The following is a 25,823-nucleotide window of genomic DNA, read 5'->3' as shown; positions in this document are numbered from 1 at the left end:
GTAGTGCAACTACTTCAGGCCATTTGGAAAAATAATCCATAGCAACCATCAAATATTTGTTTCCTGATGCTGTCTCTGGAAATGGTCCCAAAATGTCTACAGCAACTCGTTCCCATGGAGTTCCAGTAATATATTGTTGGAGTTTTCCCCTAAGTCTTGTTTTGGGTCCTTTCTTGGATGCACACAGGTCACATCGTTTGCACCATTCTTCCACATCTTGCCGACAATGAACCCAATAATATCTCTCACGGACTCTGGCCAGAGTCCTATTGATTCCAAAATGCCCGCCGGAGCGACTATCGTGAAGTTCTGCAAGCACGTCCTTAACACATGACCTTGGGAGAACAACTTGGGGCACTGTTCTTGTTCCATCTGGACTCTCCCATTTACGAGTGATGATGTCATCTCGTAGACACAGGGAGTCCCACTGAAGCCAATAGCCCTTAACTGCTTGCCCATATTTTGCAATCTCCTGCCACTGTGGTCTAGCTCCGTGGTCCAGCCACTCCTGAACTATTTTTAGATCTGTATCTTCCTTTTGTTCAGCCTGAAGGTTTTCTAGAGCTTCTTCGTCATTTCTATCCTCTATGGTTCTCAACTGTAGAATCTGGCCATCTCGTTCTTCTTGGCGGTCGCAGAATCGACAGTTCCTCCCGTTGCATGGTCTTCTCGAGAGACCGTCGGCATTCCCATGACTTCTTCCCGCTCTGTGACGAATTTCAAAATCATAAGTCTGTAGTTTCTCCAGCCACCGAGCTATCTGACCTTCAGGTGTCTTGAAATTGAGAAGCCATTGCAAGGCAGAATGATCGGTTCTTATCAAGAATTTTCTGCCATAGAGGAACGAATGGTAGTGTTCTACTGCTTTGACGACTGCCAATAACTCCTTTCTGGTGACACAGTAGTTTCTTTCTGCTTTTCCCAAAGTTTTGCTGAAGTATCCTATGACGCGTTCCTCGCCCTCTTGTACTTGGGAAAGCACCGCCCCGATACCATTTTGAGAAGCATCTGTATCAAGCACGAAAAGACCCTGTTCTTTCGGATATGCCAGGATTGGAGCCGTAGTCAATTTATGCTTGAGTGTGGTGAAGGCAAGCTGGCACTCTGGTGTCCAGTCAAATGACAGTTTTCTCTCAGTCAGATTATGGAGAGGTTTGGCAATCTTACCAAAATCTTTCACGAAGCGACGATAGTAACTGCAAAGACCAAGGAAGCTTCGGATATCGTGTTTGTTTCTTGGTGTGGGCCATTCCTGTACTGCTTTTATTTTCGCCTGATCTGCTGCAATTCCTGAGGATGAAATTACATGTCCAAGGAAACTAACTTTTTCTTGGAAGAGCTCGCACTTTTTGGCATTTACTTGTAGGTGAGCGTTCCTTAGTCTGGTGAAAACTTCTTTCAAATTGGCAAGATGTTCGTCGAAATCTTTTCCGATGACCATAATGTCGTCGAGGTATACCAGACAGATTTTCCATGTAAGTCCTCTAAGTACTAGCTCCATTAAACGTTCAAACGTGGCAGGTGCATTACACAATCCGAATGGCATCACTTTGAATTGGTAGAGCCCATTTCCAGCAGAAAATGCGGTCTTCTCTCTGTCTTCAGGGTGTACTGCAACTTGCCAATAACCGCTTTTGAGGTCCACAGTGGAAAACCATTTCGACTCAGCCAAGGCACTAAGTGTATCATCAATACGGGGTAGTGGATAGCTGTCCTTCTTGGTAACGCTATTCAGCCTCCTGTAGTCGACACAGAACCGCGTTGAGCCATCTTTCTTGGTTACCAACACCACTGGAGAAGACCAGGGGCTACTCGACTCTTCGATGACATTCTCCTTTCGCATATCTTCAAGGATGGCAAAAGCTTCTTTTTGTTTTGCAAATGGAAGACGTCTTGGTGCCTGTCTTATGGGGTTGGAGTTGTCAGTGTTAATCCGATGTTGGACTAAGTCAGTGCGGCCAGTTATTTCTCCTTTAAAGAATATGTCACTTTCGTTGTTGATGAACTCTTCTGCTTTTTGGTATTCATCTTCAGATAGATGTCCCCATGACTTCTTAAGATTTTCCAAAATTTCAGTGGAGAGTTGGTGTGTACTGCTAGCTGTTGGCACGTTTTCTTCTATTCTGGTCACTCTTACAACTGGCTCGCATATTCCAAGCACTTGGCCCTTTTTGAAAGTAATTTTATTGCCATTCGGGTTGGCCACTCTTACTGGAACGGTCTGCTTATCCCCATCTACCAAACATCTGGCCACAATGACGCCCTCGTGAATCTGCTCGTCTGGTTCTAATAACATGGCTCCCAAGCCACCAGATGCATCAATTTGTGCAACCACGATCTTTTCACTGTTAGGAGGGATCTTCGTGTCTTTTGCTACTAACATCTTTAGCCCATTGTGCTGCTTTCTGGAGGATGACAGTAGAATTTCTTCATTGCCGACGACTAAGGTCCTGTGTCTGACATCTACAATAAACCCATGTTCGGACATAATGTCGACACCTAGGATGAACTCGTCTACGATGTCGGCTACTAGGACCACTACTTCTATCTCGATGTGTCCCAGCTCGATTTTTACGCAACTGTCCCCATAAACAGTAATGTTTTCGCCTGTCGCTGTCTCTAGTATGGGAGATTTCGATATTATTCGTGTAGATGACTGGTCCAGTAAACGTTTACTCATAACTGACCTAGTTGCCCCAGTATCGATGGTAAAACTGCATCTGTCGCCATTGAGAAGTCCATCGGCAACTAAGCTGTCACTACTTCGTCTTATTGTGGATATTGAGAATCTGGGAGCTTGGGACAGGTCAGCCAACGTGCGCCCCTTGACGTTGACTTCTTTTAGTTTTCCGAATTGCGTTGATATTGTGAAGCTTGCCTACTGTCCTCTGATCTTGTACGTTGTCTGCAATCACGTTGAAGGTGGCCTATCAATCCACAAAAATAACACTTTGGGCGCCCCTGACGTTTTTGCTTCAAAGATTCAGCTATTGGGCCAAGATATTTCTCGAATTGGGCGGCCAACACCTGGGACAACGTATTTAGATCGCCTTCTTCCACTTCAGCAACACCTCTTATTTGATGGACTTTGCGTTGATGGCGGGACACATTCTTCACGGCTTCGTACTCCAATGCTGCGACAATAGCGTCCTTCAATATTTGGTAGCGTCCTCTTCCTAGTCGTAATGTTTGCTGGAGGTCTACATCTCGCAGGCCATCAAGGAAACATTGGATGGTAAACTGGTGTAGAAACTCTTCAGGGGCTTCGGGCCAAGCGAGTCGTGCCATCTTTTCTACTTCTGCTCCGTATTCTTGCACAGATTCGTTGGAGCCTTGGATACGCACTTTTAGTTGGCTCTGGTATACTTGCTTCAAATATTGGCTGCCGTATCTTAGTTCTAGAGCCGATACGACAGTCTCATATTTCTTTTGTGCGTCCTCTGGAATGTTTTGGAGGATTTCTACAGCCTTACCTCGAAGTGCTAATATGAGAGCAGTTGCCTTCTGTTCATTTGTCCATCCATTATTCTGTGCAGCAGCTTCGAATTGTCTTCTATACACTGGCCAGGATATCTCGCCGTCAAATGTAGGAGGCTTAATAATTCCGTTGACAGGGGAACAAATCACTTCTGGTTTACCTTTAACTCTCAGTTTCTGGGACTTTTCAACCTCTAGGCGGATATTCTCAAGAGTTCTCGTTACCTCATCGTGCCTTTTTTCTACTAGGCCTCTTGTTACTTCAATCTTTTTAATCATGTCTTCTTTTGTCTCTTCGATTTCTTTTTTCATATCTTCTTTTGTCTCTGCGATTTCTTTTTTCATATATTCTTTTGTCTCTTCGATTTCTTTTTTCATATCTTCTGTACTCACTTTTGAAGTCTCTATTTTTGAGATAAGTGTCACGAGCAACTCTCTGTCTTCTAGACGACGTAAATTTTCTGTTTCTTTTTCTTCCTGCCGACGTTTGTCTTCATTTTCTTTTTCTTCCTGCCGACGTTTTTCCATGGCGGCAATCATGTCTCTAATTTCTTCCATCGTCTCGCTTCTTGTTTTCACCATATAAATTCTCTTAATCCCACTTTACTTCTGACACCAATTGTTGCAACAATTCTAGATGGGTTCAGGGATTAAGAGAATTGTTACTCTGTTTTAACAAGTTTATTAAAATTCCTAATAAACTAAAGTACAAAAATAAGTCCTCCAAAATTCAAACGTGACAAAAACAATTATTATAACAAAACTTCTAAATTGACAAATATATCTGTCAGATTCCTTATTAGTCTGACTTACTCCATCTACTTACACCTATGCTAGGTGATTTATAACAATATATTAGTGTTTTTAGTAAATATATTTATTACAATTTTTGTGTCTTTGGATTTGTTTTCCTTGAGAGTAAGATAATAAGTATTTTAAACATTTTTATATTTAATACTTCACTTGATCTATTTGTCACCGTCGTTTGTAATTACGTCCCAGAAGCCGTAAAAACAAAACCCTGATAGGTTATTGGTAAAGCATTCGACTACATAACGCGAAGGTCCCGGGTTCAAATCCCGACACGGACGATTGTTATCCTTTTTTTTTAATTTTTGGTGTTGTATTAATGAAAAATTTTTGAAAGTGGTAATATCGAAATTAGTTTATTAATTAAATAAAATACAAATAAACATTTAAGTATATTTATTTCGTTGAAATCATATAATAGAAGTATAACTTCTTACGTGCGTACAAAGTACACACACATTCTTTTTTTTTTTAGATAATTTGGGTCATTCTGAACAAAAAAGGTCTCTTGTCATTTTTCTCTAAAATTGATAGGCCAGGAAACGAAGCTTTTCACCTCGCAATTTTTACAGAATAGATCGATTTGCTTGAAAATTTGAGAATAAGTAGTGGATAGTCCAAGAATCAAAATCTATATGATTCCGAAAGGCGCTTTTACCATAGGGATGGTTGCCACGCCATCTCGGGGGTGGAAATTTTTTATTATATTTTGACCGCAAAAGTTGATAAAAACATTCATTGTAAGCAAAAAATGTTCTATACATTTTTTGATAAAATTAACAGTTTTCGATTTATTCGCTATCGAAATTGTTAGTTTTGTATAGAAAAAATAAATGTTGTTCGATATACTCATTTACGATTCACTCAATTTTTGCCGTAGAAAAATTTTTTTCAAACCAAATTCTTGGGAATAAATAACCTACAATTTTATATTAAAACATTTTTTCGTATCTCTGATGCAAATCTTTCTATTCTGAAGAAAATGGCATTTTTTACCAAACTACAAAAATTCGTTATTCGCTTTTAACTCCAGTTTTTTAAAAACTAATCATTCTAAGTCAGTCAACTTCTAGAATATATTAGTAATACATAAATAAACAAGAATGAATCAGGCCAATGACTAAAAACACCGCAAAACTTACATTATTATGCTTCCAATTGGATTTCTCCTTTTTTTTTTTCAAAAAAATAGATTGATTTTTTAACCGTAACTTTTTAATTGTTTATCTTAGAAAGTTTGGTAAAAAATAATTTTGTAGGTTTTTACAAGCTTATTAATATTAAATCTTTTTACAATCCGCAGTCGCAAAAAGAGCTGACTTTGAAAGGGTTGGTAAAGATGATTTTTGCATGTTATTACAAGTTTTAATTGTCAATAGTTCACTCAATTTTTGCCGTGGAAAAATTATTTGCAAACCAGGTTCTTGGAAATTAAATAATCTACAATTTCATATTTATATATTTTTTCGTATCTGTGATGCTAATCTTGCTATTCTGAAGAAAAGGCCATTTGTTTCCAAACTACAAAAATTCGTTATTCGCTTTTAACTACATTTTTTTTAAAACTAATCATTCTAAGCCGGTCAAACTTCTAGAACCTATTAATAATACATAAATTAAATAAGAAAGACCAAATAAGCTTAATGACTAATTTTAATTAGGGTGGTGATTAGGGGGTTGCTTGCGATCACTTTTTTTCTGAAAAAAATGGGGACTGACATTCTTTTCATTATAAGTCACTTAATTTTTGAGCTAGACTTTTTTTTATTTCTGGAGATAGATATTTTTAAGTACTTTAAATTAGTTTGAACAAGTTGTCCTCTAAAAATGCATAGTTTTTCAGTCTTTTGACTTTGAAACTACAATATTTAGCATTTGACGAAAAAGAGCCAACATATAATAAAGTATAGTTCGATGTTCGATTACTATTTATTGGTCTTAAAGAAAATTTAAAAAGACGGTTTTGTATATTTGTTCAAAAGATACATTTTTGTTAAGTAAAGTTGTTTTGATAAAACGAAAACTTTTGGAGTTATTAGCAGAAATCTTATTAAAAACATTGATTTTTTCGATATAGAACTAACACTTTCGATAGCGAATAGCTCGAAAACTGTCAATTTTATCAAAAAAATGTATAGAACGTTTTTTGCTTAGAATGAACTTTTTTACCAACTTTTGTGGTCAAGATATATTAAAAAATGTCCACCCCCGAGATGGGACGACAACCACCCCCATGGTAAAAGCGCCTTTCGGCATCATATAGATTTTGATCCTTGGACTATGCACTACTTACTCTCAAATTTTTAAGCAAATCAATCCATTCTGTAAAAATTGCGAGGTTTTGTCCTATTTTAAGCTTCATTACTTGGACTATGATTGTTGTCGAGTTATACGCGATTTAAAATTTGAACAATGCAAAAAAGATCATTTTCAAGGCTTAATAACTCGATAAAAATTATATTAAGAAAGTCAGAAAGTGATCGATTCAAAGCTTAAAATCCCTCCTTCAAGATCCTGAAGAAATTTTTGTCATTATTTTATTACAAAGCAAATTATAGAGGAATTACACTACTATGTACGGCGCTGAAAGCATACGAAACAGTATTAGAACAAAAGTTGAAGAATATAATAGAAACGACACTAGAGGAAGCTCAGAGTGGTTTCCGGAAAGGACGAAGAGTGCAAGATCACATATTCACAGTGAAGCAAATAACAGAAAAAACACTACTGACTAAAACTAAAGCGTACATGGCCTTCATGGACCTAGAAAAAGCATTCGACAGAGCTAAAAGACAAACAATATGGAACTATCTAATTAGAAGATGAGTAGATAGAAAACTAATAGAAGTCATCAAAAGTTTATACAGAAGAAACACGAATTATATAATGCAGACAAATATGAAATCGCAACAATTTGAAACATCTGAAGGCTTAAGACAAGGAGGGGTAATGAATCCTACACTGTTCAACATTTTCATGAACGAAATAATGAAAAAATACATATTTATATACCACATATTAAAAAAACTGCATGTAGGCTACCGAAACCTAGAAAGAGTCGGATTATCAGAATGTGTATTTGCTGATGATGTAGTTGTTATGGCGGATAAAGAGGAAGATCTGAGAAATAATTTACAAACATGGAATGAGGTATTAAATAGACATGGGATGAAAATAAACACACGCAAAACAAAGATTATGGTAATAGCACAAGAACAACCCGTATTAAACATACAAATCAATGGAAAAACAATAGAACAGGTAAACCACTTCCAATACCTGGGAGTAACAGTGGAAAACAACACAAAGATATAGAAGAAAGGATTAACATAACGTCTAAGATATTCTACGCAATCAATAGCAAATTTTTAAATAAAAAAGAAATATCCAGAAGATTATCCCAAAAAAAAGGAAAAACCATAGCAGAAGCAAGCAGACTGACGCAGGATAGGAAACAATTTAATTTTAATTTTTTCGTCGTTGATTTAATTACATCAATTTTGAAATGATATTGAAATTTTAAAGAACTCTGAGATTAAAAACCAGGTTGTAACGATGTGATGCCTCGGCGGGCGATGAGCTGCTGTTACCGGAGGGGACTGATGGAGTCTCCGTGTTTGCGCATTCCTTCTTCACGGCACCGCTGGGGGAAACCGAAGGAGAGGGCATCGAGAGCATATTTAAGGCGAGCTAGGAGAATGAGAAAATCAGTCATGGTTCGTGTATTGAACTTACTATGGCTCAACAGCTGATGCCTCGCGTATTGAACGAGCTTCAGCTGGCCTGGCAAAGATGCGCCGTTTGTGAGGCGGAACTATGCCTAGGTAGACGCCACCGTAGTGACGTGGAGTCTTGCCACAATCGTTATCGCAGTAGGCGGTAGTAGCGAGGAACGAGTGACTGCATTGAAGTGAAATGCCGTCTCCAGGCTACGTTGTTTTAACGTAGCGAGATTATTATTGTATATATTGATTATCGTATTATTTCGATGTTGCTATTATGATCGGATAACTATAATAAAGTTTAATATTGTTTTTCCTTTGCAGAAGATGGAATTATATTTTATTTTATTTGTTTTAAACTGTATATAATTACCTTTAATATATTTGCTTTATTTTTAAATTGTGTTTTACTGAGTCTGTCGTCCTTAAAAGAACTACCCGTTACAAAATGGCGCCCGAGCAAAATAAAAGCTACGCAGTTTGTAACTACCCGTTACAAAATGGCGCCCGAGCAAAATAAAAGCTACGCAGTTTGTAACTACCCGTTACAAATTGGCACCCGAGCAATAATTAGAACCATACAAAGACACAGACTCAGTACCAGGTCCACGTCGTGGATAAATAAATAGAACCCGTTCAAAGATGATTAAGCTTCTTTGTTTTCAGATTCTTAAGGAACCGAAACCGAGAAGGAACCGAAAATAAACGTCGCCGATGCAACGAGCAGGAAGAGTTGCGACCGTTCGCTGTAGAAAAACCTTGGCATACTGTCCCAATGGAGTTGAGGGGATCACGCCCAAGATCTACAGAAGGAAGCACCTTCTAGCCAGTCATCCGAGACCAATTTACGAATCACCGAAAAAAATGACATTGTTAATGGAACCGTCAAAGATGAAACCAGCAAGAAAAATGTGACCATCTACTGTAGAAAAACCTTGGTAAACTGTCCCAATGGATTTGAGGGGACCACGAGCAAGATCTACAGAAGGAAACATCTTCTTGACAATCATCCCAGACCAGTTTGTGAAAGAAAATCGACAGAAAGTACATGCCTTAAGGGTAAACCGTCGCAGATGCAGCCAGCAGGAAGAATGTGACCATTTGCTGTAGAAAAGCCTTGGTACACTGTCCCAATGGATATGAGGGGACCACGATCAAGATCTACAGAGGGAAGCATCTTCTTGACAGCCATCCAGGACCAGTTTACGAAGTAAGGAAGAACCGACCAAGACCACACCGATGATGAGTCCAAGCCGTGTTTCACACACGGCACAAAAAAAATGTATGCTACATTTTTTTTGTTTTCCAAAGAGAAGGGGGTGTAACGATGTGATGCCTCGGCGGGCGATGAGCTGCTGTTACCGGAGGGGACTGATGGAGTCTCCGTGTTTGCGCATTCCTTCTTCACGGCACCGCTGGGGGAAACCGAAGGAGAGGGCATCGAGAGCATATTTAAGGCGAGCTAGGAGAATGAGAAAATCAGTCATGGTTCGTGTATTGAACTTACTATGGCTCAACAGCTGATGCCTCGCGTATTGAACGAGCTTCAGCTGGCCTGGCAAAGATGCGCCGTTTGTGAGGCGGAACTATGCCTAGGTAGACGCCACCGTAGTGACGTGGAGTCTTGCCACAATCGTTATCGCAGTAGGCGGTAGTAGCGAGGAACGAGTGACTGCATTGAAGTGAAATGCCGTCTCCAGGCTACGTTGTTTTAACGTAGCGAGATTATTATTGTATATATTGATTATCGTATTATTTCGATGTTGCTATTATGATCGGATAACTATAATAAAGTTTAATATTGTTTTTCCTTTGCAGAAGATGGAATTATATTTTATTTTATTTGTTTTAAACTGTATATAATTACCTTTAATATATTTGCTTTATTTTTAAATTGTGTTTTACTGAGTCTGTCGTCCTTAAAAGAACTACCCGTTACAAGGTATGTATTATTAACTTTTAATAATTAAATGTTAATGAATCCAATACTTATTTTAAAAATACTTAATGCTTATTTACTACGCTGGCTTCATGGATTCTCTGGATTTGTAGTTGTATGCACATCATTAAAAATTAGAATTGCGAGAATTGGGATATTTTAATGATTTAGTAAAGAATTAAAAAAACAGCTGTATCTAATAAATAAATCATTTAAACAATTCAACATAAATTAAAAATATTTGAACTATACCAGTTGCTCAAAATGTCCGCCATTTTGTTCGATGCATTTCCTTGCTCGTTGTAAAAGATTTCGAATCGATTTTCTAATTACATTGGGATTGTTCTTCATTTTTCTGGCAGCTTCTTGTGACCTTGACAGAATTAATCAATACGATTTCAAAATTGCCGTAATTAAATTATCTCCGCAAAAATTTGACATGCACTTTTTAACGCAGTTTTTGATGCTCTTTTAAAATACGCAAACAAATTTTCAAAATTTCAATATACAGGGTGTTGTTTCAAGGTCACAATACTTTATATTTTTTTGTTAATCCGGACCTGAATTTTTCTTGGCATTAGTAATTGGGTCGTTCCAATGTGGTAAATAAGTATTGATTATTTTTAAAATGAGTATTTATTCATTAACTGTAATAATTTATAACTAAGAGTTAATAATATTTGCTTTTTCGAGTTCTTAAAAAATTCAAAATAATTTCAAAATTAAAGTCATAAAATTGTCTGGCCGAAAAACTGAAGCGAACCATTAAACTTACTTTTTTGTGCTCTTTTCAAATAATCAAACGGATTTTCAAAATTTAATATACAGGGTGTTGTTTTAAGGTCACAATTACTTGATAATTTTTTGTTAATCCGGACCAGGAAATTTTCTTATGGTTAGTATGTCGGTCGTTTGGGTTTTGAATGAGACATATGTGTACCAAATATCAAAAAAATATACAGGGTGGTTTTAAAGTTATGGCTTAGGAAATAAATGGGCAAAATCGATAAAACACCCTGTAACTCGGTTATAAAAGTCGGTAGGGCAAAAAATGTAGTATATCTAGAACCGGCTCGATGACCTCTACTAAGCATTAAAGTATTTCCATTTCCCAATGAAACACCCTGTATAAGGAAATAAGAGTGAGTTTACCCCAGCCATTTGGCCACTTTCCGGTATTCCATATTTCATTGCAGATTATAAGCATTACTTCAATCCCCACCTCTCCCATTTCTTTGAGTGTATCAGCTGTTATTCCATCTTCCCCTTCAGCTCAATTTCTGATTTCAGTATTTGTAATTCTTTTCCTTAACCTTTTTTTCGCTGTATATACAGGGTGTTTCATTGGGAAAGTAGCATACGTTAACTGTAGAAAGAGAACACTTAGGCGATCTCAAAAATACCATAATGGATCTTACTCCATTAATAACAAAGATACTGGGTGTTTTATCTATTTTGCCATTTTCTTAATTGGTTCATAACTTTTTAACCACACTGTATATTTATTTTATATTTGGCACGCAAATACCATTTAAGGTGTACAATAAATTAATTTATTTACAATTGTAAAAAATCCAGATCCGGATTAAAAAATATTGGAAAAATGTTCCGACCCCAAAACAACACCCTGTACATTAAATTTTTTAAAATGGATTTTTCAGTTGAAAAGATGATAAAAACTAAATTCAGTGGTATACTTTGAATTTTCGGCAAAATGATTTTTCTGGTGAAATTTTGAATTTGAATTCGGAAATTCAGTGAATTGCGAGAGCTTGAAGTAGACCAAAATTGAAATACAGCTTACAACTTGTCACCCTCACTGTATATTGATTTTATATTCAACACGCGAATATTCTTTTAGGTGTCCAATCAATTAATTTATTTACAATTATAAAAAATCCAGGTCCGGTTTAAAAAATATTGTGTAAATATTCCGACCCAAAAAACACCTTGTATATTAATTTTCTTTAAAATGGATTTTGCATTTGAAAAGAGGATGAAAAACAAAATTAGTGGTATACTTTGAATTTTCGACAAAATGATTTTTCTGGTAAAATTTTGAATTTGAATTCTGAAATTATGTCAATTGCGAGAGCTCTTATAGAAAAAATTAAAATGCGACTTAATTTTAATTAATACCATTATTTAATCTAAATTGGTAAAATGTTAATATTTTAGTTTATGTGTGAAAAATAGTTTTTGGCGAATATTCATCTTTAAATAATGAATAAATACTAAAGGGTCAATAAAGAATACATCACTTTAATCAACAAAATAGCTAAAAATTATAACAACACAGTGAAAATTTGCAGCATAATCACTATTCAAAACTAAAGTAGTTATTCAAAATTACCACCATCAAAAATTATTTTTTTTATACGTAGGTACGGTAAACTTTTGTAGTTAGGTACCTAGCGTCATGTGTACTGTGTGTGTTGAGTAAGTGTCTTGTTACATTGCAAAGTCGACGTCATTGTCTTTGCAAAGAGACGCTAATTGTATCCGAACGTCTGTGGTCCCTCCGGTGAGTACCGATCCCACAAGGACAGAAACTATTTTCATTTATTAATTTATAATAAACGAAAAATTTCTGACCCTGGTGAGATTCGAACTCACGACCATTCGGACGTTTCGATCCAAAGGTAGGTGCTCTTACCACTGAGCCACAGAGGGGGTCATCAAAAATTATTGTTATGTGTGCAAATGTTAATATTTTACCAATTTAGATTAAATAATGGTATTAATTAAAATTAAGTCATATTTTAATTTTACTTTGAGCTTCGCAATTCACATAATTTCAGAATTCAAATTCAAATTTTTACCAGAAAAATCATTTTGCCGAAAATTCAAAGTATACCACTAGTTTTCATTTTCATCAAATGCAAAATCCATTTTAAAAAAATTTAATATACAAGGTATTTTTTGGGTTGGAACATTTATATAATATTTTTTAATCCGGACCTGGATTTTTTATAATTGTAATTAAATTAATTGACTGGACACCTAAAAGAATATTCGCGTCTTAAATATAAAATCAATATACAGTGTGGTTGACAAGTTGTAAGCTGTATTTCAATTTTTTTCTACTTAGAGCTCTCGCAATTCACTTAATTTCAGAATTCAAATTCCAAATTTCACCAGAAAAATTATTTTGCCGAAAGTTCAAAGTATACCACTGAATTTAGTTTTTATCATCTTTTCAACTGAAAAATCCATTTTAAAAAATTTAATGTACAGGGTGTTGTTTTGGGGTCGGAACATTTTTCCAATATTTTTTAAGCCGGACCTGGATTTTTTACAATTATAAATAAATTAATTTATTGTACGCCTTAAATGATATTTGAGTGCCAAATATAAAATAAATATAGTGTGGTCAAAAAGTTATGAACCAATTAAGAAAATGGCAAAATAGATAAAACACCCAGTATCTTTGTTATTAATGGAGTAAGACCCATTAAGAATGGTATTTTTGAGACCGCCTAAGTATCCTCTTTCTACAGTTAACGTATGTTACTTTACCAATGAAACACCCTGTATAAGGGAATATTTTGCAATATTGTTTCCACGCCGCTGCGATACCTTCTGGGTTTGTTATGGTATTATCTTTGATAATCTGTGTTTGCTAATTGAATTCTCTCGCTAGATATTTGACTTTTGAGAAAAGTTCTCTAGATTCTTGGCGGTCAGCATGATCCTATAGTTGTGCACATATGTTTTTAATATTTTCGTTCCCTCTGTACGGGTGTTTTATAGTTGTATGTATGGTGCTTATCTATTACTTATCCTTATCCCTTTTCTGTCTTTGCATTTTATGACACAGTGCTGCCGCAGCACAAATTTTTAGAAACAAAAATGCAAGACATGCATGCCTTCTACTAGGTAATTCGTAATTATAAATCTATAAACCTGATAATTACAAAAAGTATTTTTCTAGAATATTTGGGGTATTACAAAAAACATTTATTTTCCCTGTATCACCTGTCCAAAAAAATAATAAAAATGAGCAAAGAAAATTCATTATTTATTAACCCTTCAAAATGGTAACAAATATCACATTACAAAAAATATCAATATACAAGAATAATGTAAAACTACCACTTTATATATCTGTAAATATTTAACACACAACAAAAAAATATTCCAAAAATCACTTAACAAACCAAATCAATAAATAGAAATAAAAAATCTACCGAATGAATGTACTTCATATCACATTCATTACAACTTTTTGTATGCGTTAGTCGGATAAGGCTATGATTTTTGGAAAATTCTATAAAAAAACTAATAATAATATAGAGATTAACATAGTCCTTAAAATACAATAACAGTTTGAATAAAAAAATCGTACAAATAATACAAAAAGAGAATTAAGCAGCCGTGTCTAATGGAAAGTAAAAAGTCTATAAAAATACTGGTAAGTAAAATATTTAGTTTATGGAGTGGTTCAAAAGATATAAAATATAAATATATGAGCATTCTTGTAATAAAAAAGACAAATACAAAACATATATACGAATATCCTCCAAGTGGAATAATTATTATACAGTGATGAGTGCACTAAGAACCGGCAAAATAACGCAAAAGATGAAAAATATGATACGTGGTGAAACAAAAAGAGATGAAACTAGTAGAGGTGGGAAACTATCAATAGAAACCTATAAATAATTTGCATTATATTGATAGTTTCCCACCTTTACACGTAACGGAGAAGTATGTCAACTAAAACTGTCACTGTCACAGTGGTAGTTGTAAATCTCCTCCGATATGTCTAAAGGTGGGAAACTATCAATCAGCCCTATTCTGTAACTTTTAACAAATCGAATAGAAATTACCAAGTCGAATTACCCGAAATCGGAATGTTTGATATCTATCGCGTCATTTTTGTGTTTGGATTGGCATTCTGTAACTCACATCGTAATCGAAATCGGTAACCTCTATTACACACGGTCAGGAGGTGGTGGCAACCCCGCATTGACAAGCGAAATGAGTGTTCCGTGAATTGCTTGTTGCTGGATCTAAACTTTGAGATATGACACCGTTGCCATATGCTCAATTTTTTCATGCTATCACATTACATAAAGTTACATTTAAAAATAATAAAATATTAATATAAATACTGGATACAAAAAGCTCAAATGAGGATAAATGGTTTTAAATCAAAGTTAATTAAGATTGTTATAAAAAAGAAGATAAATCGATATAATATAAAAAAAAGCTAAATGAAGATAAGACGTATAAATGCTTTTAAATTAAAGATAATTTAAAGTGATGTTATTAATTATTATTAATAAATTATTTAAAATCGATATGTATTACTAATAATATGCAATCTTTAAGATTTGATTCCAGCCGAAATAACTGCTAAACAACTTTTCCCCAAAATTGCTTCTTTTCTATAATTTGTTCAGACTATGAGCGTTGATTGATAAATTATACAAGTATTATACTGGTATAATATATTTATCAATCAACGCATAAGAAGTCTATCGTATGCGTATGCTATTGTTGTACATTATACCATTGATTGAAATTGTATAAGGAATAAGCGAAAAAATTATGGCAACACTGTGGCTGGCAAACATTCAGATTTCAGATGCCAAGCCAAATAGCAAATTAATAAGGTTAGGTTCAATTCATACTCGTACATGTCTAAATTAAATATATAATTCTCTATACAAATAACACCACAGACTAAAAATTAAGCAGTTAAAAAGGTACAAATACTATAAATAATTATAAATAAGTAGTAATCAACTATTTTTAGTAGATATAAAAAATATAAACGTCAAAACAAAACAAAATGCGCTTGCGTCAAGCACAATTCCGATAATCGAAATCTCATCTCGACAGGGTAAATGCTGTCGAAGTGATTTCTACTCACTAACTCACTATTACGATTGTAGAGATTCCGAAGTAGTTATGGAATACCGATTTGGACTATTTCTATTCGACTTGGCAACTTCTATTCGATTTTACTGACTTCTATCATCGAAATGAGTTACAGAATAGGCATGAATATAATGTAAATTTATAGGTTTCTATTGATAATTTCGCACCTCTACTAGCTTCATCTCCTATTATTTCACAACGTATTATGTTTTCCGTCTTTTACGTTATTTTGTCGGTTATTAGCGCACTCATCACTGTATTGTATAGGCAGTTGCATTACATTGTATAGTTATTAGATTAAGACTCGAAAAAAGTGTTCTACTAACCACGAGCATTGTCTGGATTCGTTACACTGTGGAGAATAAACAACGATTTACAAGGTTTGAAAGTCGTAATTGAGAAAACTCTGAAACAAATGGGCTATTAGTACTAATTTTCGTAGTTTTAAGGAGACGAATTCTGAAAGCATAAAATAACTTCAAAATCGACCACAGATCTTCCCAAACGTTTACAATATGTACAAAACTGCACCACGTCTATAAGATTGCCCACAGAGAGTAGAAAATAAAATATCGGAATAGATGTCAGGCAAGACGACAAGATGTCACTACAACTCGTCACAGCTATCCCAGTAAATGCGTTGAAGACATTTACGAGTTAACATCAAAATAAACATTAACATGCTTCGTTGGCAATGTTATTCTAATTTCAGATAACTTATGAGAAACTAAAGTCGGTACTTGGCAAGTACTTGTATTTAATTAAGCATATGAATATGTTCAAGTATATTTTATCCACTACGAGATAACTGTCAAGTAAATGCTGCACTACTGTTTGGCAAGTACAAATAGCCCGGCTGACTTTCATGTCATTTGACATTTGACAAGTACTTGACAAATGGCGCGTAGTGAGTATCCGCCTTAATGCTAAAATTACTTCAAATATCATATACAGTTGAGTCACAGAATAAATAACCAGTGGTTGAGTCCAAGGTTCTTTACCCGTGCGTCATCATTTAAAGCATACGAAATAAGTTGGAAATCTATTCCACGCAACAGCAAGTGACAGAAAGTTGCTACTGCTCCGATCACGGGTTATACATATTATAAAAGTTGACGTTATCAAATAAATAGAATGTCAACAAATGTAAGTTTTGCTTTTAAATGTTGGTGTAGAATCACAGCTACATTTGAAGTGGCTTAATAAATTATTTTAATACCATTAGTGATAAGGGGCGTGCGGTCCATGGAAGCAAGTGAAGCATTGCTTCCCTTGGTTTCCGTAGTAATGTCGTACCAATTGTGTAACTGAGATTATTTAAAAAAAAATGAACAAACACATAAGCAGGATTTTAAGTTGTATACGAGAATATTTAATTATGTAGTACAAGCAGCAAGTACCTAATAAGAAAATACACACGTACTCTATTTTTGTCATACAGTAAATATCAAAGCGACGAAATACTGGTAAACACGTAAGCAGCGTTGGATGCTGCATCCTTCCGTACTCGGACCATAATCGTATTTCTACGGTGGTATTCGAGTTATGTCGGCATAATAATCTGATTTTAAAGTTGCTTCTCTTCAGGCCTATGTAAAAATCATCGGGGTTACACGCTGACCGGCGAGTTCAAATTTCGGGCATATCTTTAGCTTTTAAGCAGTTTTGTCAATTGCATACGAAGATGATTTGAATTGAAATAGGATTTACCAGCACTTGACAATGATGGGCTTCGTCGACTGATTTTGTGGAATTATGAAGATGGATTTTATTGAATTATTTATATAAATAAATATATAGAATTATTTATATTATAAATACTAAATATTATTTATATAAATATATTATAAATATGTATTAGTGTTTTGGAAAATGGTGAAAATGTGAAAAGTGGAATACAGAAACCATAAATAGCACGAGAGGATTTTTGGATAGGTAGTTTAATAAATTATTTGAATTTTAATTTTTAACTTTGCTTTTTTCAGAAATATTTCTATTCTCAGATAATTTATTTAATGTATTGCAATGCAAGATAAGCGAGATTGGTTTCTGTGTAAAAAATTAGCGAATTTAAAGATGTTATTAACAAAAAGACAGAGCTGACTTTGAAAAATGCTCGAATAATATGATGGCAAGAGGTTTTGAGCCTAAAAGGAAACGCGTACGCACTGATAATGTTGGAAATGTCAAATCGTGCTACCGCCGACTATACTATCAGATTTTAGATCAAATATGCCAACGAATGGAAAATAGGTTTTAATAATTTTGATGATCGAGACTATCTTCAGCTGTGCAATTTTAATACATTAAAAAAACACATTTTCCTGAAAAATAAACAAAATTTTTGATGCGTCTTTATGGGCAATATTTTGACTTGATTTCATTACGTTCGGAACTAACAGCTTTATATGAGACTGTGGATATTGAGCACAATGAGCACTGACACAAAAAATATTGCCAATGAGTTGCTGTTTTTTCCACCTACCTCTATCGAAAGTATACATTTCCTGACCTGATTGTAGGGAGAAAAGTCGTACTTTTTCTCCGTAGGGAGTATACTTAGTAGTATACTCCCTACCTTACTATACTCCCTACTATATCCTTTTATAAAGGATTTTACTTGTTTTTTTTTTCAATTAAATATAATCTGATTAAAGAAATGTCACAATATCCACCTTTGTACACGGAAGTTATAGACGAGTTTTCCAAAAATGGTAGAAGAATTGAATTACATTATAAATAGGTGTTTTTACATTTTTTTTACAAATTGCTTCCCCTGTTTCAAATTTCACCGCACGCCCCTGTTAGTGATAAATAAATAAATATAAAAAAATTCAATAACATATTTTCAGTTTGTAATTTTATTCACTTTGGCGTAAACACAGCCATTCCTTAATTGTGTGAATGAGGTTAGCTTTGTATGTTGTAAAAATTAATAATAATAAATACACTTACCACAAAATTTCAAACTCCAATATAAAATTAGTTGTGAAAACAACTGTTTGTGTAATATAAAAAAAAAACTTCAAAATTCGACAAAAAAACAGCAAAAAATTCAACAGACTGACAGCCACAAAATTAAACAAACCAGAAACGTCACAACTTGTACTTAAAATCTGAAAACATGCCCAAACGTCTTTTTTGTCCCACATCTTTCCGATGTACCGAGTCTAGAGCGTTCATAAAATGAAAACATATGTTTTTACTTAATAACAGGCGGTAGCTGGTTTGTCTTTAGTTTCATGCGTGGAAGAGAATGATGCTAGATAAAAAGTATGTGTTTTATCTCGCCAGGTATTAATGACGCATGGGTAAAGAACCCTGGACTCAAGTGTATCAAAAGTTACATTTGGAAATTAACTTCAATGATACCTAACTTATGACATACTTGATATCTAACGAGTGCATAGGAGTATTTCAATCAAAAATAAAGACCAGATCTAAGACACGAGATATATTATGCAATTCCGAATTAGTTACTGTTTTGTCATAATGGGCTTCACTATGATACAGGTTTTCACTATGATACAAATTTTTAACCAATAGAATCAGGAGATGACATTCTGTACCGAAGGTGGCCCATGCGCAATGAGTAATGCCATGGTAAAAACATACGCTTCGACAGTTCACAATATTTAAACAAACTGTTACAAAGTAAATTGGTTTTATTTTTGTTGTGAATGATCGTAAAACATATTATCATGTATACTACTCGTGTTTAATTGCCATTATCATCCTCGCATTCTGTATGTGCTCATGTGGTATTCGTATTACTCATACTCACATCATATCCTTCATACAATTTTTTATTAAAATTATGAAAAAAATGTCTGTACTGGAAAATGGCATGTTTACGTTAAATCTGTTATCGCACAAACGCTTGCCAATTAGTTTGGTAGAAATTGTTTGTAATGTGTAACTTTCCTATTAGATTTAACCTCAGCTAGAGCATACTAGCTCTGATAGTGTTTCTGCATATTTGTCACCAAGGCATTACTTCAGATTTTGTACTTTCTTTCAGATCTTTTACGTTAAAAAATAAAAGTGAGATATTTGTCAAGTATTTCTTGTAAGTAGGCCAGGTGACCAGCAAAAATATCATAACACGTATGTAAGTAATTATAATAAAGAATAATATATTTGCTAAGAAATAATAGTGAGAGGTTCCACGAAAAAATTAACTAAATAATTCGGAAACCTAGACCACAACATGGAATGTCTGTCAACAATCGTAAATGACTCCATATTCGGCATTATTAACCCAATTTCTTTGATCCTTTCTATCTCAATAAGATTTTAGAACTCACCTCTATTATTAACCAAACAATAACCTTTTTAGGACATTTTGCCTACTGGCGGAAAAAACATACTTTGGAATAATCAAGATCACAGAGAAACACTACTGCTTGTTAGTTGTAATGCTATCAAAATAATACGGTAAAAAAAAATTATCTTATCGCTGTTTTCTGAAAACTTCCATAACATATTCACAGAATCATAATATGTTTGAAATAATTTCATATACATTGTATAATGTTGCCAACAAAGTTAAATTTTTTTATAAAAATATGATATAAGCATTTTAAATGATAACGCACAATATACAACATATAATAAAATAAGTTTTACATAAATTAAGAACGTAGGCGCAATATTTCGGGTAATGCTTTTTAAATGCATTCATTTTTTCCGAATCCTGAAAAAGCTAATAAGTATTTTTGAAAAATTTAATCGTAGAATGAAAGATAACATTATTACCGAGGGCCGAAAGTCCCTGAAAACTTCTGTAACGTTTATTTTAATACGTTATAAGGGTGAAAAAGAAGAGAAAATTGAGTGTGCTTTTTGATTTCAAATATCTCATTCAAAAGAAACTTTGTGTTTATTCTAAGGGATTTTCGGCCCTCGGTAATAACGTCATGTTTAATTCTGCGTTTAAATTTTTCAAAAATATTTTTTTTCAGGATTCGAAAAAAATGAATGCAATTTAAAAATTGGCCGAAATTTTGCTCCTACGCTCTTTAACGAATATGGTTATCACATATATCTGTAGATTTCAAGTTATTGTCCCTGCTTCCCATTATCTTAACAAAATACCTAGCCTTTTTTTGTTTGATTCTGCCCATTATTCTCTTCAGTGATTTTTTCTTCAATTTCATTATCAGTTTCTCTTTTCACTCTTGTATCGACACCGATCTCTGTGTTAGCGAAAGAGGTACTAGCTCTCGAAGAACTTGAATAACCATGGATTATACCGGCCCCAGTTCGTTTTGCTAGACTTTTGGGAGTTATAATTCTGGTGTTGTAAGCGATATTATAAACGTTACCAACTGTTGATAAGGTATCGCCTGTTAGGGTACTTGCAGGGTATCCATATCTAAAATAAGAGTAAGTAAGACGATTAAAAACTAACTAATATAGAAGTAAAAACTTCAATTGTATCTTGGCATAAAAATGTTTATTAAAACTTTTTAAAAATATCGTCCAAATGGGTTAAGCAAAACGTTTTCGAAACTTTTTAAAAATATCGTCCAAATGGGTTAAGCAAAACGTTTTCGATCTGATTCAGATCATCCTCAGTGCTCTGTTACGTACATGAAACTAGCACACTAATGAAAGTGGTAACATCGAAATATATGGTTTACATGTAATAACTGTATAAAGTAAAGCGACTTTAAGTCGCTGGTCTGTATCTCCAACTGTTGGTCTGTGTCTTTTGAACTGGAAAGAACCACGCGTTCCAATCGAGCAAGGAACCATGTTGCTCTTAAGTACTAGGATAAAATCCATTAACATCGACTTATAGTTGCTTTACTTTATACAATTATAAAATATATAAACCATATATTTCGATGTCACCACTTTCATTAGTGTGCGAGTTTCATGTACGTAACAGAATGCAATGCAGATCGAAAACGTTATGCTTAATCCATTTGGACATTTTTAAAAACATTTTTATACCAAGATACAAATTTGTTTTTACTTCTGTATTAGTTTTTAACTATGGTATACAGTCGGCTACTGTGATTTTCCCATTGATTTTGTATTAAAAACTAAAGCTAGGCATTTATTAAGGTCCGCGCTCACTTGTCCGGATCACCACGCAGCGGAGCGTACCACGACAATCGGCCATTTAATACAGTTGAGTCCGCGAGTCTTTACCCGTGCGTCATCATTTAAAGCATACGAAATACGTCGGAAATTTACTAAACGCAATAGCAAGTGACAGAAAGTGGGAATCACGGGTTATAGTATAAAATTTGACGTTATCGAATAAATAGAATGTCAAATTTAAGTTGTGCTTTAAAATTTTGGTGCATAATTACAGCTACATTCGAAGTAGCTTAATAAATTATTTTATTACTATTGATTAATAAATAAATAAACAATTTATAAAAAAATTCAATAACATATTTTCTTTCAGTTATTTTATTCACTTTGGCGGAACATTAAACACAAGCATTTCTTGTACGTTGACAAAATTTATCGTAAAATGACATAAACTTATTTAGAGTTCTTTTCATGAGCATTTTTCAGTGCGTCACAAATGATAGAAAAAAGGTTAGTCCGTGATAAATACACATTTATGACATTTATTTTAACATGACATTTTAGTTAAATCTGACAGTTGTCACATTTTATTTGCAATTTGATATAAAAACAAATCAATTGTGTATATTGCATTTATAAAATGGTATTTTCTTTGATTTGTATAGTCTTATAAATTGTACAGATTAATTTTTTTTATATAGAATAATATAATATTATTTAATATTATATTATTAGCTCCATCTATTGACAACTAGATTAAATGTTATAAATGTCACCGACGAAATGTAATCAGCGACGTGCGTTTTTTTCTGTCACATACAATTTAATGCGTTAGAGAGAAATCGAAAAACTGTGACGCACTGAAAAATGCTCATGAAAAGAACCATATCATAAAATTTCTAACTCCAACAGCAAAAAATTCAACAAACTGACAGCCACAAAAGTAAACAAACCAAAACGTTAGAAATTGTACTTAAAAAATGTGAAAACATCCCCAGTCGTCTTTCTTTGTATCTATCTCTTGTCAATGCACTGAGTCTAAATCATTCATAAAAATAACACGTGTTTTTAGTTAATAACATGCGGCAGCTGGTTTATCATTAGATTCATGCGTGGAAGAGAATGATGCTAGATAAAAAGTATGTGTTTTATCTCGTCAGGTATTAATGACGCACGGGTAAAGACTCGCGGACTCAACTGTATCTTCGTGTATTCAAATGACTCAGCGCATACTTTATAGTCTAAGATACGATATAAGGTCGATCTGCACCGATCTGTTTAATGGATAAAAATTATTGGATACGTAATTTAGCATGTTAACAATTACAAAAAATAAGGGTTGTCCGATCTAATCTTGTTCTAACTATAATTGATTAATAATTAAAAAATGACATTTTTTTTATAAATTTAAAAAAAATTCGATCCGGACAGATATTATTTCAGATTTTTTAGATCATTCTAAAAAAAAAGTCTTTTGTAATTTTTCTCTAAAGTTGATCGTTTTCCAGTTATAAACAATTTAAAACTGAAAAAAGAACGAAAGATGACGATTTTCAAGGCTCAAAAACATAAGTATAAAATATCATTTTTGAAATTACGAAGTACCTAAATTCAAGTTCAAACCTTATACTATCAGTTCTTGATAAGTCTTTTGGACTTATTTCATTATGAAACATTGTTTTGTAGTTGTGAATGCCGGTCTCCTCATAAGAAACCTTCCTCATTAACAATTAAAAAATATGTTTTAGAATAAAACATGGCTAAAATTCTTATCGAGACCTAATAGAAAAAGGTTTGAACTTGAATTTATGGACTTGATGATTACAAAAATGATATTTTTTACTTCTCTTTTTGACCCTTGAAAAGTGTCATCTTTCATTCTTTTTTCAGTTTTAAATTGCTTAGAACTTGTAAACGATCAACTTTAGAGAAAAATTACAAAAGAATTTTTGTGTTTAGAATGATCCAAAAAATCTGAAATAATATCTACCCGAGTCGAAATTTTTTTTAATTTATAGAAAAAATGTCATTTTTTAATTATTAATTAATTATAGAACGAGGTAGTCCGACGGTTGTATATATTTTAATTTAACTATATGCTAATAGAATATATGTTCATACAATATGTTGTTGACGGAAACCATTGTATGCTTTCTTTGAAAACTATAAATTAGTTTATTTTTAAAGTGAAAGAATTAAATGTTGTATTTTGTTTTGTGAGATCAGTTTTGATAATAGATAAGAATTCTTGATATTACTCATAACTAATTCTGAAGTATTGATAAAATTTGTTTTGATGATCGATTAAATCAGGAAATAAAGTAGCAGATTTATTTTGTTGCTCCTCTTTCGCGCACAACAAACTAACAATAATTTTTGGATCCATCTTCTCCGAAATATGTAAATACACTGACTGAGCTGGCGGAATTCTGTCGATAAATGCGCACTTAGGCATTTAATTCCGGGCTGTAGCGGCCCGTTCCGTTGCCGACCGATTCTATCTAATGGGCGCAGACCTTTAGACTAAATAAAATAATATCTGATTTCATACAAACTGAATAATGGTATCTACAAAGAAATTTTAAGAGGAAAGTAATGAGATCCATCCGTTTTCGATCCATCGAAAAAAATTGTAATGAGGATTGACTATGGAATAAAGCTTTCGGTTGATTAGTCACTCCCACACGAGAATACATTAGATAACCTAAACTTGTTTAAAATTTTCTGCTTTATTTGAAATAAAAATTAAGAAAATTACTTCATATATAATCAATATATTTATCACTATAACAAGTTTAAACACTTTTAGTTATTTTTGTAAAGCATGTATGCTGCTTTGTTTATACAGGGTGAGTCATGAGGAACTGTACATACTCCTACCTCGTATAGAGGCCCCTATGGGGAATAACAAATGACCATTAAAAAGTGTCTGCTCCCATTGTTTAATAATATACAGGGCGAGTTTCGCATTTTGACAGAAATTTGTATTCGTCATAATACTCATAATTTTTGAACGGTCAGATCGATGTGTCTCTTATTTTGGTCAATCGTTACACTATTGCCACCTAATCAACAGATTTATTCAAACTAGAAAAAAATCAGGTCCGGCTTTAAAAAAATTAGTTCGTTTGGGTCTTAGAAAAAATTTCACCCTGTATAAGCTTTTTGAAAACTCTAATATGAATTTTACAAATTAGACAAATAGGCAATTAAAATAACATATTTATTTTTTTCCGCACACGATTGCTTAATTTTTTATAAAAAAATCAAATTTGATTATGAATTAAACATAGATTTAACAAAATTAACTTTTATTGCCAAAATTAATTTTTTTGAACAAATATTTAATTTATGTTACCACCAATCAACTGATTTATTCAAACAAGAAAAAATCAAGCCCGGATTTAAAAAATAAGTTCGTTTTGGTCTTAGAAAAAATTTCACCCTGTATACGCTTTTTGAAAACTCTAATATGATTTTTACAAATTAGACAAATAGGCAATTAAAATGGCATATTTATTTTTTCCCCACACGATTACTTAATTTTTTATAAAAAAAATCAAATTTGACTATGAATAATTAAAAGTTTGGTAAAGTGAACCATAGAGTTTTTTGAACAAATATTTAATTTATGTTACACCCAATCAACTGATTTATTCAAACTAGAAAAAAATCAGGCCCGGATTTAAAAAATTAGTTTGTTTGGGTCTTAGAAAAAATTTCACCTTGTATACGTTTTTTGAAAACTCTAATACGAATTTTACAAATGAGACAAGTAGGCAATTAAAACGGCATATTTATTTTTTCCCCACACGATTACTTATTTTTTTATTAAAAAATCAAATTTGACTATGCATAAAAAGTTTGGCAAAGTTTTTGCATAGATTTAAAAAAATGAACTTTTTTTACAAAAATTAATTTACAAAGACAACGTT

The 25,823-nt window shown here is 33.4% G+C and overlaps 1 protein-coding gene across 7 annotated transcripts in view; it reads right to left on the bottom strand.

Annotated features, from left to right (window-relative positions):
* Positions 1 to 25,823, bottom strand: part of LOC114326692 (protein spartin) — a 178,418-nt gene that overhangs the window by 65,856 nt on the left and 86,739 nt on the right. For 6 of the 7 annotated variants that reach the window (XR_007697893.1, XR_007697892.1, XR_007697895.1 and 3 more), the window contains one exon: positions 20,145 to 21,214. Coding sequence is in view for 1 of the 7 variants with exons in the window: in XM_028275107.2 (XP_028130908.1) it covers positions 20,935 to 21,214 (280 nt within the window). In the remaining 6 variants the exon portion in view is untranslated. Of the gene's footprint in view, positions 1 to 13,956; positions 21,215 to 25,823 lie in introns of those variants that run through there. The other variant, XM_028275107.2, reaches the window with a different exon arrangement.

The sequence above is a fragment of the Diabrotica virgifera genome, chromosome 5 (assembly GCF_917563875.1).
Source record: "Diabrotica virgifera virgifera chromosome 5, PGI_DIABVI_V3a".
Classification (NCBI taxonomy): Eukaryota; Metazoa; Arthropoda; class Insecta; order Coleoptera; family Chrysomelidae; genus Diabrotica; species Diabrotica virgifera.
The sequence above is the reverse complement of the archived record's forward strand: the minus strand, read 5'-3'. Positions and strand labels throughout refer to the sequence as shown.